This window comes from Scyliorhinus canicula, chromosome 13, assembly GCF_902713615.1.
Source record: "Scyliorhinus canicula chromosome 13, sScyCan1.1, whole genome shotgun sequence".
Taxonomy (NCBI): Eukaryota; Metazoa; Chordata; class Chondrichthyes; order Carcharhiniformes; family Scyliorhinidae; genus Scyliorhinus; species Scyliorhinus canicula.
Window position 1 is genome coordinate 125,641,390 of NC_052158.1, and position 20,485 is coordinate 125,661,874.

Consider the following 20,485-nt stretch of genomic DNA (forward strand, 5'->3'; position numbering starts at 1 on the left):
TACAGAAAAACAGACCCCCAACACCCCCCTTAAAACACAAAACCATAACCAACACCATCCGAAAGCAGAGAAAAAAAACAGAATAGCCAGCAACAGCATAAACAGTGATACAGAAAACCCCCACAGTCCCCAATCCCTAGTTCAAGTCCAACTTTTCAGCCTGCACAAAGGCCCACGCCTCCTCCGGGGACTCACAATAGTGATGCCGGTCCTTGTAGGTGACCCACAAGCGCGCAGGCGGCAGCATGCCGAATTTCACCTGCCTGCTGTGAAGCACCGCCTTCGTCCGGTTGAACCCGGCCCTCCACTTAGCCACCTCCGCACTCCAGTCCTGGTAGATGCGCACTACCGAATTCTCCCACTTGCTGCTCCTCACCTTCTTGGCCCATCGCAGCACACACTGCCGGTCACTGAACCGATGGAACCGCACCAGCACCGCCCGCGGGGGTTCATTCGCCTTAGGCCTCCTGCAGCTCCATGAGCAGATGGAAAGATCCTGCCCCCACCAGCGAGTTCAGCATCACGGCCACATAAGCCGGCAGGTCCGACCCCTCCAGCCCCTCCGCGAGGCCCAGTATCCGCAAGTTCTTCCTCCTCAACCGAAACTCCATCTCCTCAAAACGATCTTGCAACTTTTTGTGGAGCGCCTCGTGCATCTCCACCTTCCCCACGAGGGCCGAGACCTCATCCTCGTGCTCAGAGGCCTGCTGCTGCAACTCAAGGATCGCTGCACCCTGGGTTGTCTGGGTCTCCAGCAGCTTACTTGTAGTAACTTTCAAAGAGTCCAGCAACTCCACTTTCAGCTCCGTAAAGTAGCGCAGAAGGGCCGCCTGCTGCTCCTCCGCCCACTGCCTCCACTCCTCGGGGGCTCCACCGGCCGCCATTTTGTCCACCTTCCCCCGCTTTTCCAGGGGAGCTGCCGCCGTTTTTTTCCACGCCCCACTCCGGGTCCGCACCATAAATCCCGGGGGATATTACTCCAGACACCTTCACACACCGGGAAACGTTGAACCAGCGCCGTTTGGGGCCCTTAAAAGAGCCCAAAAGTCCTACGATAGCGGGAGCTGCCGAACGTGCGGCTTAGCTCCGCATTGCCGCCACCGGAAGTCATTAACTCGTTTTTTTTGTGCAACAACTAGCACCTTCTACTGCCATTAACACTTCCTCTGTCTCGTGCCCTACAAATCTTTCTTGCCAACTCTGCTAGATCCTACCAATCACTGACCTTCTACTCTGTTCTAGCAGCTCCAACCCTCAAAGTATAACACATTTCTCCCTCTCATCAGCTCTGAAGAGTCAGGCGGACTTGATATGTTAACTCTATTTCCTCTCTTCACAGATGCTGACTGACTTGCCGGGTTTTTCCAGCATTTTCTGTTTTGTATCAGATTCAAGCATCCACAGTATTTTGCTTTTATTCAAAAGTAAACTTCATTGGGTGTAAAGTGCTTTGAATCATCTGGTGGTTATTAAAAAAGCACTATATAAACACAAGCCTTTTTTTTTTCCTTTTTCTGGGGAACACCACTGAATACATTCCTCCAGTCCATAAAAATAACTGTTCACCACTACTGTTTCCAGTTGCTCAAGTCAACTTTGTATTCTTCCTTCAATGGAATGATAGCAAGGGAAAACTGCCTGAAACCAACAGTCAAATTATAATCTAAACACACCCTTGTACCTCCACAATTTGTGGCTTCTGGGTGTAACACGCTTGCACTAAATTATTTTTGAATTCTCTTGAAGACTACTTCCTGGTCCCAAGCCACGAAACAAACACAAAGTATATATTAAAAAACAGGTTATTATTTGCATTAAGTGAAACCAGGTCCAATTTCTGCCAGTCTATTTGGAACTAGTTCATCTGATAGTTCAGTTGGTGTGCAGTGAGCCGGAAAGACCAAGAACTCTGAGGCTTGATCCCTGGTCTGTTAAATTAATCTCAACTACAGAAACAGCCAGGCCACTCCAATTGCCACTGTCTCTGGTTTAGAAAACAGGAAGAAAAAAATGAGAAGGAAATCACAGAACTATAAACATTTTGGAAGCAGAAGTAAAAAGTAAATCAGAAATGTGATTCAGACTCATGATTTAACTCTGGGCTCTTGAGAATTTAACAGCCTTTTAGATACACTGATGCCATAAACTAGCTGCTATTTAAAAGGACAGGGAAAATAAGTAAATGTTGAGGACAAATGAACAAAGGTAAGAACTGAGGGATCCAGTGAAGAACCAAGAGTTGTGTGATAAATAGAAGTGTTACAACTTCAATTTAAAGAAAATATGACAGGAAGAAAGCAGGCAAGTATTTTTAAAACTGTGACACTACCAGTGGACATACAGTGAGAGCAACAGACCCACTACATCAAACACCTCCCTTGCTGCAAGGAAAATAGGGGACATAATTAAAGTCTTAAACCATGACAGTTGATGTTCTGTTCAGAACCTCAAGAGTGCTCAGAATAAATACATCTTACATTGAGCCTCATTAGAATGTATGGAGGCAAAACATCATAAAGTCAGAATGAGAATGGGTAAAATTGTTAAAGACGTAAGCTACATAAAGATCAATTGAATATGACAAAAAGAACTTAAGGCAAAAATATAAAATAAGGACAAAATTTAAGACTTCAAAATGTGTTCTAAATTATATCTGTGCATCCTGATACCCGTGGCTCTACCTAATCTCGACTCACCTTGCACAATAATAAAATTATAAAATGCAGGAAACACTCAGCAGATCAGACAGCATCTGTGGAGAGAGCTTAACAGAACTGGACGTTATTGGCAATGAACAACTTTTAAGCAAACACAGAGCCATGGTTGTGGTAGTTAAGATCGAGCTTGACAACTGGGATGGGCAATAAATGCTGGCCTAGCCAGCGGTGCTCATATCTTGTAAATTAATTTTAAAAATGACTTGAAACATTAATGGTCTCACTTTCCAAACACTATTTTTCCTGCCCAACATTTTTCAGTTTTTGCTTTTATTTAAGGTTTACAGCATCTGTAGTTCTTGTTTTTCCCTGTGTACTCAATTTCAATGGAGATCAATAGTACATAACCAAAATCTGCAAAATAAGAATGAGATGGGAAACAGGTCAAGTCATTAACATAATTGCGGCGAAGCAAAAGTGGTCACGAAGGGGATCAGAACAGGACCAGAAGAATATCTGCTGCAAAATTATAAGCATAGGTGAGACACATACAAATTTGAACGACATTATTTTATTTGGATAGAGTGAGAAAAAATCTGAGAAATTATTCAAGGTGTTTCCACTTGCAGGGTTTTTTTTATTATTTATTCTTGGGATCTGCACATCACTAGCAAGACCAGCACTTACTGCCCTTGAGAAATTGTTGAGCTACAACAGTGCTGCTGTTTTAGTCCAGTTGGTGTAAGTAAAGCCTTAGAGCTATTAGGGAGGGAGTTGCAGGATTTTGACCCATTGACAGTGAACAAGTAGTGAAATAGCTACAAGTCAGCATGGTGAGTAATGGGAAATTGCAGATTGGGGATATCTCCATGAGTCTGCCACCTTTGGTTGAGTGGATCATAGAGGTAACCAGTTTAGAAGGTGTCTAGGCACATTGCTGCAGTGTGTTTCGCAGATCAGGCTTGTCCAACCTTTTTGCATGAGGGGCCACATTTGCAGATTTTCTCACTCAAGGGTCTGATGGGCAAATTTTGGATTAAGGTTTTACACAACAATAAACTGAATTTCAAAATAAAAGCTGAAGCTTTAAGGAAATAAACAACTGCTCAGCAAGAGTACAGCAATGTCACAGCAATAAATTGTTCAGTTAAAACAAAGTAACTGCTTTCTGGAGGTGAGAGTGAGTGGGAAAACACATTGGGTGCAAGGCACGCTGATACTCATCACCACACACACCCACTAAGTCTCTTGTCCTCACGTCCACACATTCACTCCCAAACATACCTCTGAGTCAGAGACGACCACATTGTTCCAGTGTTCGATGTGAACTCACCCTCCTCCATGAAGAAGAAAATTAAAACCGACAGAGGTCTGGACAGCCCTCAGCTCTGGATACCCAACAGCACCAACCTCTGATGTAGCCACCACTCAACCCGACAAGGCTGCAAGCTCAAAGCAGGCAATAGCCTGCCTACCCACCCACACACCACCACAGCTCCAAGCACCCACCAGACTCTCTCTCACACACACACAGGCACATTCACTCTCAAACACGCGTTTTCTCTTGCCCCCTCCCTCTCCTGCGCACCCTCCCTCTCTTGTCGCGCTTGCTCCATCTCTCCCTTGCTCTTACTCCCACTCTCGTGACTGAGAGAGGGGAAGCTCGTGAGAGAGACGGAGTACGTGAGTGAGGGAAAAGGAGCGTATGAGTGGACTGCTGATCCAGAGGGCTGCTTTGTCCTGAATGGTATTGAGCTTCTTGAGTGTTGCTGAAATTCCATGAAATAATTGTCAATTGTTGTAAAAAGCCCAACTGATTCACTAATGTCCTTCAGGGAAGGAAATTCTCCATCCTTACCTGGTCTGATCTGCTTGCGGCTCTGGATCCATAGCAATGTGATTGACCTAACTGCAATCTGAAATGGCCGTGCAAGCCACTCAGTTCAAGGGCAATAAGGGATGGGCAACAAATGCTGGCCCAGAATGCAATGTATTTTTTTAAAAAGCTGCGCCCATCAGATAAGTGACATTATTCCATCACGCTTCTGAATTATGTCTTGCAGGTGTTGGACAGGCTTTTAGGAGTAAGAAAGCAAGTTACTCTCTACTGAAGCCCTAACACCTGACCTGCTCTTGTGGCCATGGTAGTTATTTGGCTGGTCCAGTTTAATTTCTAGTCAATAGCAACCCCCGACAATACCGATTGTGTGAGGATCAGCAGTGGAAATGCCATTGAACATCAAGGAGAGATAATTAGATTCTCTTTTTTGTTGGAAATGGTCATTGCCTGGCATTTGTATGGCGCAAATGTCACTTATCATGTCCAAGTCTGAATGCTATCCACACCTTGCTGATGTAGGCATAGTCTGTTTCAGTATCTGAGGAGTAGCAAATGGTACTGAACACAGTGAAATCATCAGCAAACTCCTGCATTGATATCCCGGGACATGAACAATTGGGTTCTCATAACATAAGCCAGCTTTCTTTATGTTCAGAATGACTCTCACCAGTGGAGAGCTTTTCCACTGATTCCCATGATGTCAATTTTGCTAGGAATCCTTAACAAGACAAGTCAAATGCTGCCTTGGTGTCAAGGGCAGTCACCCTCACCTCATCTGGAATTCAACTCTTTTGTCCACGTTTGGACCAGTGCTATAACGATATCTATAACCAAGTTGGCCTGGTGGAACCCATTGAGTATCAGAGAGCAGGTTACTGCTGAACAATTGCCACTTGTGAGCAATTTCCATCACTTTGCTTATGATTTGAAAGTGATGAGGCTATAATTGGTTGGATTGGATTTGTCTCGCTTTTTCTGGATGGGACGTAGCCGAGGTATTTTCCAAATTGTTGGCCAGATGCCAGTGGTTGGAGCTATAGTGAAACAGTTTGGCTAGGGGCCAGTATAGATCTGGAACACATTTCTCCAGTGCTATGGCCATGATGCTGTCATAGACTCCATTGCCGTTGCAGTTTCCAGTGTATGTCATTTCCTGATATCATGTTAAGTGAGTCTGAAGACTGAGATTTGCGATGTTTGAGACCTCGGGAGAAGCCGAGTTGTGCCGTCTTGGATCTTTTGGTTGAAGATGCTTGTAAATGCTTCAGCAGCCTTTGCTCTGAAGTGCTGGGTTCGCCCATCACTGAAAAAAATCATCACTGAAATGAGGATGATAGAGTTTTTCGAAGAGGTCACAAAGATGATTGATGCAGGTAGGGCAGTGGATGTTGTCTATATGGACTTCAGTAAGGCCTTTGACATGGTCCCTCATGGCAGACTGGTACAAAAGGTGAAGTAACACAGGATCAGGGGTGAGCTGGCAACATGGATACAGAACTGGCTAGGTCATAGAAGGCAGAGAGTAGCAATGGAAGGGTGCTTTTCTAATTGGAGGGCTGTGACTAGTAGTGTTCCGCAGGGATCAGTGCTGGGACCGTTGCTGTTTGTAGTATATATAAATGATTTGGAGGAAAATGTAACTGATCTGATTAGTAAGTTTGCAGACAACACAAAGGTTGTGGAATTTTAGATAGTGATGAGGACTGTCAGAGGATACAGCAGGATTTAGATCTTTTGGAGATTTGGGCGGAGAGATGGCAGATGGAGTTTAATCCGGACAAATGTGAGGTAATGTATTTTGGAAGGTCTAATGCAGATAGGGAATACACAGTGAATGGTAGAACCCTCAAGACTATTGACAGTCAGGGAGATCTAGGTGTACAAGTCCACAGGTCACTGAAAGGAGCAACACAGGTGGAGAAGGTAGTCAAGAAGGCATACGTCATGCTTGCCTTCATTGGCCGTGGCATTGAGTATAAGAATTGGTAAGTCATGTTGCAGCTGTATAGAACCTTAGTTAGGCCACACGGAGTATAGTGTTCAATTCTGGTCGCCACTCTACCAGAAGGATGTGGAGGCTTTAGAGAGGGTGCAGAAGAGATTTACCAGGATGTTGCCTGGTATGGAGGGTATTAGCTATGAGGAGCGGTTGAATAAACTCAGTTTGTTCTCACTGGAACGACGGAGGTTGAGAGGCGACCTGATAGAGGTCTACAAAATTACGAGGGGCATAGACAGAGTGGATAGTCAGAGGCTTTTTCCCAGGGTCAATTACTAGGAGGCATAGGTTTAAGGTGCAAGGGGCAAGGTTTAGAGGAGATGTACGAGGCAAGTGTTTTTACACAGAGGGTAGTGGGTGCCTGGAACTCGCTGCCGGAGGAGGTGGTGAAAGCAGGGACGATAGTGACATTTAAGGGACATCTTGACAAATACATGAATAGGATGGGAATGGAGGGATGCGGTCCCAGGAAGTGTAGAAGATTTTAGTTTAGACGGGCAGCATGGTCAGCACAGGCTTGGAGGACCGAAGGGCCTGTTCCTGTGCTGTACTTTTCTTTGTTCTTTGAGTTACTTCCTCTGGTCAGTTGCTCAATTTTCCACCACCATTCAAGACTGGATATTACAGGACTACACAGCTTTTATCTGATCTGTTGGTTGTGAGATTGCCGAGTGCTATCTCTCGTATTTAAGTAAATTAAGTACAGTAATTAAGCAGTTTTAATTTCAGTTCCTAATTTCCTCTTTGTGAGTGGGTGAACTAAAGCTTCTTCATAGCGTTCCCTTGCTCCCCCACAGCAACTAAAATGCTAGGGTTATGCCTGCAACATAAACTTGTCATTTCGTTTCACAAATGCCAAACAAATGGTATATTTCTCCCTGCCGCCCCCCACCCCCCAACAATTTATAGCTTTTTTAATGTAGAGTAATTGTAGTTGTTTTATTAGGACAGAGACACAATATTAAATAACACAATGTGGTGTTCTGCTCCAAAGGGGTCTGCTCTTGAAGGCCACAAGGTGCTCTACCATCAAGAGATTAACTAGCAGCTAACTAGCCAAGGGAATATTGTGGACCCGCGAGGTCAACGGAGTTTCCTGTGTTGCTAAGCAAATCCGTAGGCAGGAAGAGATTTTTTTTTGTCACAGAAATATATGACATCTGAAACAGGATGGACACATACAAAAAAAACTGCATAGTTGATTACTTCACGCCTTCAAAGACCACCAATAACTAGCATCCCGGGATACCTGGTAAAATGTTGACAGCTTTCCCAAAAAGACAGATGTGTAATTCAGCTGTGATAAACCTATGGTCTTCATATGACAAGCAATCTCGGAATAGATTCTGAACAGCTGTAGTTTCAAAATGTTATTTTCATTTATTCATTCACAGGACTGAGCATCATTAGCACAGTCAGCGGTTACTAGAGTCCGCATGTTCTACCGGTGTCTGTGGATTTCCTCCGGGCACTCCGGTTTCCTCCCACAAGTCCTGAAAGACGTGCTGTTAGGTGAATTGGACATTCTGAATTTTCTCTCAATGCACCCAAACAGGTGCCAGACTGTGGCGACTGGGGGATTTTCACAGTAACTTCATTGCAGTGTTAATGTAAGCCTACTTGTAACAATAATAAAGATTATTATTATTTTGTGGCTTGATGATTATTTTTCAAATATACCAATCCATTTAGCAGTTTCCTCTGTTGAGGAGACAAAGCGCAAATTGGATGATTATTGATACTATTGAGTGCCAGTTGAGATCTCAAAGATTAGCTTTGTGGAATTTTCTACCTATGTTGGGCATAATAACTTACATGAGCAAAGTTTCTCTCTCAGAACACATTAAATAAAATCTGAAGCTAAAACATAGGTGTAGAACTCTGCTGAGAACTTATCCTTTTATTTTCCCCATCATTTCTTATTGATTTAATAAGCAACAGTAATTTCTTGAAACATCAAGTATACAATAATCTAATAAAAAATATAACTGACATCTGAAATCACGATAGCCTATTTGTGAACATTTATAAATGAAAGACTACTCCAGTGTTGGGGTGTGGTGGTCAATGTATGCATTGTGATAAATTGTCAGTAGGGACAGGCTAGATGGCTTTGCCAGTCCGTCATTTCTCATATGCTTGCATTGTCCAATGGGGTACTTACGAGTTCTGTTAATTGTCGTAGTAATCCTATTTCCTCTGGTACAGATATTAGTTTGTTGTTACTTGCGATTAGAACTTTTAACGGGAGAGTACAAACGTGTCCAGGTAATGTTGTGAGCTGGTTACGACTGTGGGAAGAAAAAAGACAAATTGAGTGTTATTACTCAAAAGGCAATGTCTCGCTTGGTATTCTGTGACCCCATGAGAAATGGAATCATGTTCCAGCACGAGTTAACAATTTATTTGTACTCCTTTCAATTTAATACACTTAGTTTGCTGTTCATGTTGCAGTTTCCACTATGTTGAGGAGTCAAAGCACAGATTTTATTTGATTTATTTTTTGGAACAACTCTGTTCAGTCTAAAAGTATGACCCTGAGTTTGTCATTGTAATTCTCCATTGCCACTCTGACCTCTCTATCTGATGTCATTGGTCTGTAGTGTGAACTCTATTTCTTTCCACAAATGTGACTGACCTGATAAGTATTTCCAGTTTCCTGTACATTAATCCCAGGATTCTCTGATCCTGAGGCTAAGTGTTGACGCCTTCGTAAACTCCGTCGCGTTTCTTGACGGCATCAATATGTACACAGGAGCAGAAATTCTGACCCCTACAGGGGGCCAGCATGGCACTGGAGCGACCCATGCCGTTCCAGCCGCCGATCCCGCATCAGAGGGCACCGCGGGGTCCGCGCATGCGCAGTGGCACCGGTGCCAACGCGCGCATGTGCAGTGTGAACGGCGCGATTGCCGCGCATGCGCGGTGGCTCCCTTTTCCGTGCCGGCCCCAACGCAACATGGCGTAGGGCTACAAGAGCCGGCGTGGAACAAAAGACCCCCCCCCCCCCCCACCCAAAAAAACCAGGCCGCCCCCAGATGCATCCACGCCTAAAGTCCCGCCGGCTAAGAGGAGGTGTGGACATTTTTAGCGTAGCTTCTCGGCCCATCCCAGACCGAGAATCTGGGGGGGGGGGGGGGGGGGGGGGGGGGGTGGGGGTGGTGGTGCGCGCCCGTAGAGCGGCTCCCGACCAGCGCCGCGCTGGCGCAAATGCCACCGCTTCTCCGCTCTCCCGAGAATCGGTGGACCGGCGTCGGGGCACGATTCACGCCGGTCCCGGCGATTCTCCGGCCTAGCCCCGGGGTGAGAGAATCCCGCCCACAAGATATGGCCAAACAGTTCTGTTTCATGGTTCAGAATTCCCTGGCTGTAACAGAACTACATTCTCTGATTCATGTGAGTGTTCCAGAATCAGGCCAACATGGATTTTTCGTTTTGCTCAGCTCCAGATAATCTTTCAAGTCAATGTCTAACAGGCAAGGTGGTCGCAGTTGTTTTAAACCCATAAGACCATCAGAAATAGGAACAGGAGTAGGTAACTCAGCTCTTCGAGCCTGCACCACCATTTAATAAGGTTATGGCTGATCTAACACTCACTAAGGGGGGGGGCGACAGTGCCAGAGACCCGGGTTCAATTCCAGCCTTGGGTGATTGCCTGTGTGGAGCTTGCACTTTCTCCCTGTGTCTATGTGGGTTTCCTCCGGGTGTTCTGGTTTCCTCCCACTGTCCAAAGATCTGAAGATTAGGTGGATTGGCCGTGCTAAATTGCCCCTGTGTGTCCAAAAGGTTAGATTGGGTTACAGGGATTGGGTGCGGGAGTGGGCTGAGGTAGGGTGCTCTCCATGCAAACGTGATGGACTGAATGGCCTATTTCTTCACTGTAGATTCTCTGATTCTAAGTCCACTTTCCTGCCTTATCTCCGTAACACTCATTTCCCAGATGATTAAAAACCTAGCGATCTCAGGCTTGAAAGTGTTCAAGAACTCAGCCTCCATAGCTTCCTGGAATAAGGAATTCCAAATATTCACTACTCAGAGAGAAGAAATTCTTCCTCAACTCTAGGGTGATCATTGCTCGGCACAACATCGAGGGCCGAAGGGCCTGTTCTGTGCTGTACTGTTCTATGTTCCACCTTAAATGCGCACCCCCTTATTCTGTGACTCTGCCCTCTGATACTCCCATGAGACTGCTCACCGTTAACTCTAGTGGTATCTCTGCAGACATCGGAGGATCTTGTGGAAAATTGCCCAAACTCTCAGAACTTCAGACAAGCAAAGAAAGAGTGTACATTCCACATTGGAAAACTGGACAACATAACTGTGCGGATATCACAGTAGCTTCTTAAATTTAGACACGGTAATGCGACGGATAAAATCATATTTTACCAACTACTTCATATAGAATATTACTGTTTTCAAAGCTTAATGAATGCAGTTCATCCCTTTCAACTTGTTAATTGCCTTTCTCTCATTTCCAAAATCCGTCTCCCAGGATCCCATATTGGTTCAGAGCCAGGAAGATCAGATTCAATTCCTGGTCATCGCATATTTACTTAATCTCAAACGCACTATAGTAGCTTTCGTGTACAAAGGGAATCGAAACATGAAAGAAAAGCACCAAGAATCCGGCACTCATTAGAAAATGTGTGTGCAGGCATTCTGTGTAGACAGATGCTCTCAATTATCAAATCTCATGAACAATAGGAACTTTAATGATATACCAGAAAGCTGTTCGTCATTTGGAATTGTACCCCAAGAAAGGGACAAAATTGGGAGGGGGGCATGGGGGAGAGAAAATAGAAAAATTAATTTTGTTTAGATATGTAGTAAAATACATTATGATTCTAGACTCTTTTTCAAAATCACTCACTTTTAACCAGATTTGTCGGACTTGAAAAAATCTGGCATGCTTTTTATGATGGAATCTTTAAAAATGTATATAGAGTAAAAAGCATTAATCAACATGAAAAGTAATAGTGAAGCTTTTCCCAAGAATTTTTAGACTGGGGAAAATATGGAACCTAGCAACCCAGAGTATTAGTTCCCAACCAAATACTTTACCTGACTGAAACGTCTACTTCTTTCTGGTTCGCAAGCAGTTTCAAAATAAAAACAATGGCATCTAAACAATTTTTAAACCCAACTTTTATTAAAAAGGATGATGTGACTATGCACGCTGGGTAACCTATTTAGACATGTGGATAATTAGTTTCATGATCTGGAACAAAAAGACCTTTCCATACCTGATGTTTAAGAAGGTTAAAGATTGTAGATTTAAAATGGCTTCTGGAATACTTCGTATACAGTTCTGATAGAGGTTAAGGCTCTCCAATGACACAAAGTAACAAACTTCAGCTGGAATCTCTACCAATCTGTTCTTGGATAGATCTAGAAGAGGAAAAAAGCCATGAAGAAATTAGTGCAATCACTATGCGGCGGATGAGAATTGCTAACTAATTAGCAGGTCACTAGAGTAGCAAGTTTTGGACAGGCAGCACAATATTGCACAACCACATATGCAGAATAATGGAAAGTAAAAAGATAGCTTTCAAATAAGTGCATCAGATTTAGTTTGGAGCCACTTGTCGCACAGAAACACAAAATGACAGATGAGCTCAAAAGTATGAAAAGCACTGATGAAATGCATGTAGAAATAACTTTCACTCGTACATTTCTTTCTGAAAAAGTCTGGTTTCTCAAACTGTAATATTGCATGTTCAGAATGACTGAATAGCAGGAAGACAGAATTTGAAAGATTATTAGAATTTTGATATTTTACATTGATGCTCTATATAAATTGCATGATATGTGCCATTTATTATGATCCCAGACCAGACGCCAACAGTGGCTAGGATACTGGACAGAAACCCCAATATTTAACTGTAATTTTGTAAGACTGTGAGGAAAGGATACCTCACTCCAGGAGTGATTTTAAACAAAAGAAAGATATGGTATATTAAAACAAATGTTATTACTAGTATTAATCTAGAAAAATATCTTTAACATCACACAAGAAAATAGCTTACAATTACCCCTTAAACCATGCTGATCAATGCAGTGACACCATAACTTTTAACTGCTACCTTTATTTCCAATCAAACAACTAAAACCATCTCAGGTCCCGATCCAATTTTAAATAGTTAGCACTCAGGAATACTTGCAGTAAAGAGATGTCTTGGATACTCCACTTTGAGAAAGAGAGATCTTTTCAGACTACTTAAAGAAAGAGACCTGCCACCCTATCAGGATAACGCAGAATCTCTGGCTGTATTTCTTCAGAATCCTTCTCAGCTCACCTTCCAGCCAAAAACTAACTCTGAACCTCAACACCTGGCTGCTTCAACTCATGGCTCCTCCCAATCATAACTACACAATCTTACTTAACTGAACACAATGTCTTGAATAACTACTCCGCAGGGAACTCTTAGTATAAATAATAGTCCATTCGCCCAAACCTTTATGATGCTTTAATTGCATCTCTGGCTCCAAAAAGCTTAGCTGTCGTGCAAATCAGGATTTCTAAAACACTACTGCAGCAGTCATACACACACTAACCCAGACTTGCAACTCTTATTGCACCAAATACATATAATACAATATATCTGAAATTTGTATATTCATCACAAATGCAGGGATGGTTTTGTTAAAAAAAACTCTCAATTAAGATCTAACCGTATCTCATAGCCCATGGCTGGGACTCTCAGAGATTGTGCCGGGTTGGACAATAGGCGGGGGCGCGGGAAATTCCCGCCACGCCGCTCCGACGCCAGGCCGGAGAATCGGCGGCAATCGTGCCCGCGCGTTTGTCGCACCGCCGGGGCAATTCTCCGCGGGCAACCAGTTGAACTCCCACCGTTGTGCCGCTGAAATAGGCCCCCACAGCGATTCTCCGCGGGCAACTGGCCGTACCCCTGCCGGTGTGGTTTACATCTGGTACCACCTAGCAGGAGCTCGCACCCGCAGTCGCGGGCCTGGTGAAGGGGTGGGGCAAGGGGGGATCTGACTCCAAGGGGGCCTCAGCGGTGGCCAGGCCCACGATCAGGGGCCACCGATCAGCAGGCCATCGCAATCTGGGGGGACCCACCTTACTCCACGCGGGCCTACTGTGTGGCTCTGCCATGTTGGTGGCTCCGCCATGTTGGCGGCACCTGCACCGGTGGGCTGCCGTGCGTATGCGCGGACCTGCTTGCAGCCGGCGTGCATATGCATGGCCGCGCGGTCTGGACAGTAGGGCCCCGCCGGCAGCCAAAGCTGCAGGACGCCCGCTGGGGCCCTGCTAGCCTCCTGGAAAACGGAAAATCACCCTGGACTTGAGGAAAAAGTCCGGAGTGATTCTCGCCCATTTTCCGACGGGCGTGGGCACTTAGTCCCCAAAAGGAAGAATCCCGGCCCTTATCTTTTTCAAAGAAACTTTATTGTATGTCCAATATTTCATTTCTTTAGTGTCCTCTGTACTGCAGAACTTCATAATTCTCCTCTTCCCTCTCCAAGATATGAACATTTCTTTCACGATCCCCGGTATGGCCGGCACAGACACAATGGGTCGAAGGGCCTCTCTTTGTGCTGTAAAACCCTATGGCTCCATGATACATCGTTTTGTCAGTCTTGATATCTCCCTCTGTCCTTTATTTTAAAGAAATTAAAATCAATCTTTATTGTCACAAGTAGGCTTAAATTAACACTGCAATGAAGTTACTGTGAAAAGCCCGTAGTCGCCTGTTCGGGTACACGGAGGGAGAATTCAGAGTTGTCCAAATTACCTAACAGCATGTCTTTCGGGAACTGTGGGAGGAAACCAGAGCACCCGAAGAAAACCCACGCAGACATGGGGAGAAACGTGCCGACTCCGCACAGACAGTGACCCAAGCCGGGAATTGAACCTGGGACCCTGGTGCTGTGAAGCACCAGTGCGAACCACTGTTCTAACATGCAGCCCATATATTTTATGTAATCTTTCCCACTCTTGTTTTATTTTTCTGTCTGTAATGTCAATTTCTGTATGGTCTATAATTGTCAATTTTTACATATCTCACTTTGCGATTGTTCTAATTGTCTCTGATCAGGGTTTCATGGTCTTTTACATATTTGTGCTAGCATATTCTCTGTTGAAGATGTTTATTTTTTCTTCAAAGTTGTACTTTGTATTATTTCTCCCTTTTGCTCTGTCTGCATTGTTTTAGAATTATTTTTTTCTGCTCCTTTTGATGTTTAAATGCCATATCTTGGCTAACTGGTCAATGCCCTGTATCTATGACCTAAATGATGTTTTCCTTCTGTTGTATGCAACCCTCGATTGCTGGCAATGACGTAGTTCTACCCCCTTACCCAGATGATCACTTCTAATGGTGGTGGATTTGTTTGTAGCCGTAGAATGAAGAGGTTGTGAATGCAAATAGGGAATAGGGACAAGAATAGGCATTCAATCCTTGAGCGTGCTCCACCATTTAATACCATCAACTCTACTGCTCACACTTTAGAGAAGAAATGAAGTACTGTAGTTGGCTTGCTGGCGGGGGTGGCCTGAAGACAAAGGATGGGTTAAATATACACTTTAATGAATGGTAGGAATGATGTGGAGGAAAGGCACAGTTGGGAATGGGTTAAGGTGGGAGGTCAGTGGCAGGAAATGCTGGTGATGCTGAAAGAGAACATGGAGAGCCAGAGGCAATGGTAGGAAGTGTTGAGTAAGGTTATAATGGCTGTCTCAGGATATGGAAATGACAAAGGAAAAAAAGTGAGCAGAGACAGTGGGGTAGTAAAGCAGGGTTATTGCAGCAGGGCTGGATAGTGCAAGACAGGTTAGAATTTCCACAGAAATGTAAACAATGTCTACTGGGGTAAGGAAACAGCTTGGAGAAATGGGTGACGGGTAGTCATATAGTATCAAACAGGAGGAGGAGGCAGGGACAGGGGTGGTTATTAAAAATTACAACAAATCAGTAAAATTAAAACTACATCATACCTGCAGAGGAAAGGATGAAAACAAAAAGATATGCAGTCCTGGGCAACGCTCCATATAGAGTACCAGTCACGGTAGCACTGAGTAGAGTCTCCACTTAAATCATTCACACTATATTGGACAGCTGACCACATAAGGCAAAAGGCACCTCTTATTTCTTTTTGAAGTAAGAAGGTTTCATATCTGTAACAATTCCTATCCAGCTGAGCGCCGTGGTGGGGTTCATGGAAATCTGGCTGTTAAATTGTGGTTCTTTTCACAAGCCCTACTTGTTTAGTGTGTCCTTTTTGTATGTTTTGTATGCTTCCATTGTTTTTTCCTGATTATTTTAAATGTGGAAATTGAATTTCCCAGCTTGTATGGCACTAATTTGCTCACATGATTCAGGATGCATCTGCCTCAGTTATTTAACTACATTGGACTATTTCAGGTTGAGATTTCACGGTGCAGATTTTTAAAAAATGTTTTTTTGAAAATCACAAATGTAAGATTTGGAAAATATTATAGACAGCTAATCTTCTTTTTGGTTTAGAGTACCCAATAATTTTTTTTCCAACTGGATAAAAGCAAATTACTGCGGATGCTGGAATCTGAAACGAAAGAGAAAATGCTGGAATATCTCAGCAGTTCTGGCAGCATATGTAGAGAAATATATGTGGCAGCACATGTGGAGAGAAAAGAGCTAACGTTTCGAGTCCGATGACTCTTTGAAAAGAGCTAACCACGTGCCGTCCTTCTGGATAGCTAATCTAAGATAAAGTATTGCATTTCTGGTCGCAGCAGCTGTAAAACAATATTAAGAACCTAAACTTTTACTGCTCTAATGCTCACTTTGAGAGTTTGGGTCAAGTTAAAATCAGAGCTTGATGGGAAATGGAATGTCAAGTTTGTGTAATATGTGTACGTGCCTTGTGAGATGAATTGCTTCTGTGTTCGGCTTGGTATGGCCTTATCACGATCCTGGCTGTCTGTGGGAACCTGTGAACTGTCTGTGGGAACAAAACGCAGCGTGGGATGGGACACTTCTTCCTTGATAAAGAATTGCTATGCTATGCAACTAATAAGCTAACTGTGTGATTAATGATTGAAAGAAATAATTATATGAAGGAGGGGTTTGAGGGGTTTTGTACAAGTATATAGTTAACTGTAACTAAAAGAAGAGTGCTTTTCACTTGCTGTAACTCAGTTACACTTGTGCAGCAGCCCCGCGGTAAATAAAGAATCATTGAAGTTATCTGGTGTTCGACTGATACTTACATCTGGACTAAAATTTAGAATTCTCAACTTTACAAAAATTTACTGCACTACACACAAAATATTTTTTTGTCAGGGATGGAATTTTTCTTTGAGTAGCAGTTATATCCCTTTTTCTAAAAATATACAGAAATACAACATTTCACAAAAAGTGCTCTATCAATAAATGGTGGAACATCTATCGTTGAAGATGTTCTTCATCGGTTCAGTTATGCAATCTTCAACTGAACTGCCATAGTTTAAGGGGATCACTAAATTAAAAATGTTATGCAACAGCTGCGGGACTGAGATCAGCTACAGAATATAGGTTGACCTTGAGATTAGGATCCATGGTTTATGCCAGAATTCCTCAAATATGTCACAGCCTTGTGTAAATTCCAAAAATAAAATGGAGTTCAGATAAACTCACAGTACATATCCTAGGTCTTATCTAGAAGCGTCTTGATTCGAATATAAAACTATAACATTTCTCACATACCCCTGCAATATTGTTGAGATATTATTGATTTTGTTTAGTCAAAATTTAGAGTACCCAATTGATTTTTTTCCAATTAAGGGGCAATTTAGTATGGACAATCCACCTAGTCTGCACATCTTTGGGTTGTGGGGGCGGAACCCATGCAAACACGGGGAGGATGTGCAAACTCCACACGGACAGTGACCCAGAGCCGGGATCGAACCTGGGACCTCGGCGTCATGAGGCAGCAGTGCTAACCACTGTGCCACCCAATTTTAACATTAAATTTAAATTAAATAATATTTGCATAGCGCACTCTAGCCTGTATATACTAAAGCTGTCAGTGTTGAATTGCTGTGGGTTAAGTGATTATTTGATGGGAGTTTAGAGCTCACCAACATACTGCATTACCTAACAAAGTGAGTTGGAAGCCTGCATGAAGCAACCTGTGTAAACAATAAGACATAGAGCAATATTTCCTGTAGCACCCTTATATGTACACCGTAACTTATTCCTGAAGGTATTTGAAAATAATGGCAGCGTCTAGTGGAGCAGCTGGGAAACAAAATATCATGTTTGCCCCAGATTATTTCAGCTCTTTGTTTAAAAAAAAAAAAAAATTTTGAGTACCCAATTATGTTTTTTCCAATTAAGGAGCAATTTAGAGTGATCAATCCACCTAACCTGCACAGGGGGGTGAAACCCACGCAGACACGGGGAGAATGTGCAAACTCCACACGAACAGTGACCAAGGGCTGGGATTTGGACCTGGGTCCTCAGCCCCGTAGGTAGCAGTGATAACCACTGTGTCACCGCTCTTTGTTTTTAATGTGAGGTAGACTGGAAACATTTTCCAAAACATCTGTGTGGTGAACATGATCTCAGGATAGTGCCCTAAGCCCAACGATCTTCAGATGCTTCGTCAAAGACATTCCCTCCAACATAAGGTCAGAAATTGGCTAATAATTGCACAATAGTCAGCACCATTCGCAACTCATCGGATATTGAAGCAGTCCATATGCAGCAAGACCTGGACACTATTCAGGCTTTGGCTGATAAGTGACAAGTAACATTCGTGCCACATAAGTGTCAAGCAATGACCATCTCCACCAAGAGAAAATCTAATAATTTCCCTTTGACATTCAATGATATTATCATAATTGAATCGTCCCACTATCAACATCCTGGGGGTAACCATTGACCAGAAACTGAAATGGACAAGCCATATAAATACTCTGGCTGCAAAAAAAAGGTCAGAGGCTGGGAATTCTGCAGAGAATAACTCGCCTTCTGACTCCCCAAAGCTTGTCCACCTCTACAAGGCACAAAGAGGAATATTTGCCTGTTGAATGCAGCTCCACTAACACTCAAGAAACTTGACACCATGCAGTATAAAGCAGCTGATGAGACCATCAATTCACTCGGAACACAATTGGAAGTAAACTGTGGTTTTAATAGTCTTACAACTGAGCCTGCCTGCGACCAGAAGAACTGAGGGCAGGCTCACACAGCTGCAGCACTTTATACTTCTGGTAGTGGGAGGGGCCATGGGCGGAGTGGGTATGAGGGTGGACTCTGGGGGTGTTTCGGTCCGAGCTTCGTTCCTAACCGGTGCAACGGCCGAAGGGGGGGCGCAGGAAACCTATAGGCGCGGGCAGGAAACCTATAGGCGTGGGGGCGCAGGACGTGGGGGTTGGGTGGGGTGTAGTGTGAGGGGTACCTCGGCGGTGGTGGTGGTAGTGGTGGATCCTGCAGGCGCCAGGTCCCGGAGGGAAACCGTGTCCTGACGGCCGTCGGGGTATTCAATAAAGGCATAGTGTTGGTTCGAGTGAAGCAGTAGTACCCTCTACCAGCGGGTCCGTTTTGTGTGCCCGGACGTGCTTCCGGAGGAGAACCGGGCCCGGTGTCCTCAACCAAGATGGGAGCGAAGCCCCCGTGGTAGTGCCCCTAGGGAAAACAAATAACCGTTCGTGAGGGGTCTGGTTAGTGGCGGTGCATAGGAGGGACCTAAGTGCACGGAGCACGTCGGGGAGGACCTCCTGCCAGTGGGAGTTGGGAGATTCCTGGACCGGAGGGTCGGTAGGACGGTCTTCCAGGCCGTCGTGTACTCCCTCTCCACCTGCCCGTTCCCCCTGGGGTTGTAGCTGGTAGTCCTGCTCGAGGCGATGCCCCTGTCCAGCAGGTACTGACGCAGCTCGTCACTCATGAAGGACGAACCCCTGTCGCTGTGTACGTAGCTGGGGAACCCGAACAGGGTGAAGACACTGTTCAGGGCTCTGATGACTGTGTGGAGGTCATATCGGGGCACGGGATGGCAAAGGGGAAGCGGGAGAATTTGTCTATGACGTTGAGGAAGTACACATTTCGATTGGTTGAGGGGAGTGGCCCTTTGAAATCGATGCTCAGGCGTTCAAAGGGCCGGGAAGCCTTTACCAGGTGGGCCTTGCCTGGTCTATAGAAGTGCGGTTTGCACTCAGTGCAGATCGGGCAATCCATGGTGATGGCTTTTACCTCCTCGGTGGAGAAAGGCAGATTTCGGGCTTTGACGTTGTGGGCGAGCTAGGTGACCGCCGGGCGGCAGAGGTCGTTGTGGATAGCCTTCAGGCGGTCGTCTTGCGCGCTGGCGCATGTGCCGCGGGACATGGCATCTGGGGGCTCGTTGAGCTTCCCCGGTCGATATATGATATCATAATTATAGGTGGAGAGTTCGATCCTCCACCGCAAGATTTTATCGTTTTTTATTTTGCCCCCTTGAGAGTTGTCGAACATGAAGGCAACCGATCTTTGGTCGGTGATGAGGGTAAACCTCCTACCTGCGAGGTAGTGCCTCCAGTGCCGTATGGCTTCCACAATGGCTTGAGCTTCTTTTTCGACTGAGGAGTGTCGAAGTGTCGAAGTTCCGAAGCGGAGTGGGTCCGGGAGAAGAAGGCTACTGGTCGCTCTGCCTGATTCAGAGTGGCGGTGAGAGAGACCTCTGAGCCGTCGCTCTCCACCTGAGAGGGGACGGATTCATCCACCGCCCGCATGGCGGCTTTGGCGATGTCCTCCTTGATGCAGTTGAAGGCCTGGCAGGCCTCAGCTGACAGTGGGAAGAGTGTGGTCTTAAATAGTGGCCGGACTTTGTCCGCATACTGGGGGACCCACTGGGCGTAATAAGAGAAGAATCCCAGGCACCTCTTGAGGGCCCTGGGACAATGAGGGAGAGGGAGTTGCATGCAGTCCGGGTCGGGGCCCAGGACTCCATTTTCCACGACATAGCCAAGAATGGCTAGTCTGGTAGTGCGGAAAATGCATTTCTCCTTATTGTAGGTGAGATTGA

General features: G+C 44.8%; 1 protein-coding gene across 21 annotated transcripts in view; it reads right to left on the bottom strand.

The window, feature by feature from the left end:
• Positions 1-20,485, bottom strand: part of lrch3 (leucine-rich repeats and calponin homology (CH) domain containing 3) — a 228,224-nt gene that overhangs the window by 130,346 nt on the left and 77,393 nt on the right. For all 21 annotated transcript variants that reach the window (XR_005462855.1, XR_005462853.1, XR_005462854.1 and 18 more), the window contains exons 2-3: positions 11,740-11,884; positions 8,661-8,787 (exon numbers count right to left, since the gene is read on the bottom strand). Coding sequence is in view for 18 of the 21 variants with exons in the window: in XM_038816115.1 (XP_038672043.1) it covers positions 8,661-8,787; positions 11,740-11,884 (272 nt within the window). In the remaining 3 variants the exon portion in view is untranslated. The remainder of the gene's footprint in view (positions 1-8,660; positions 8,788-11,739; positions 11,885-20,485) is intronic.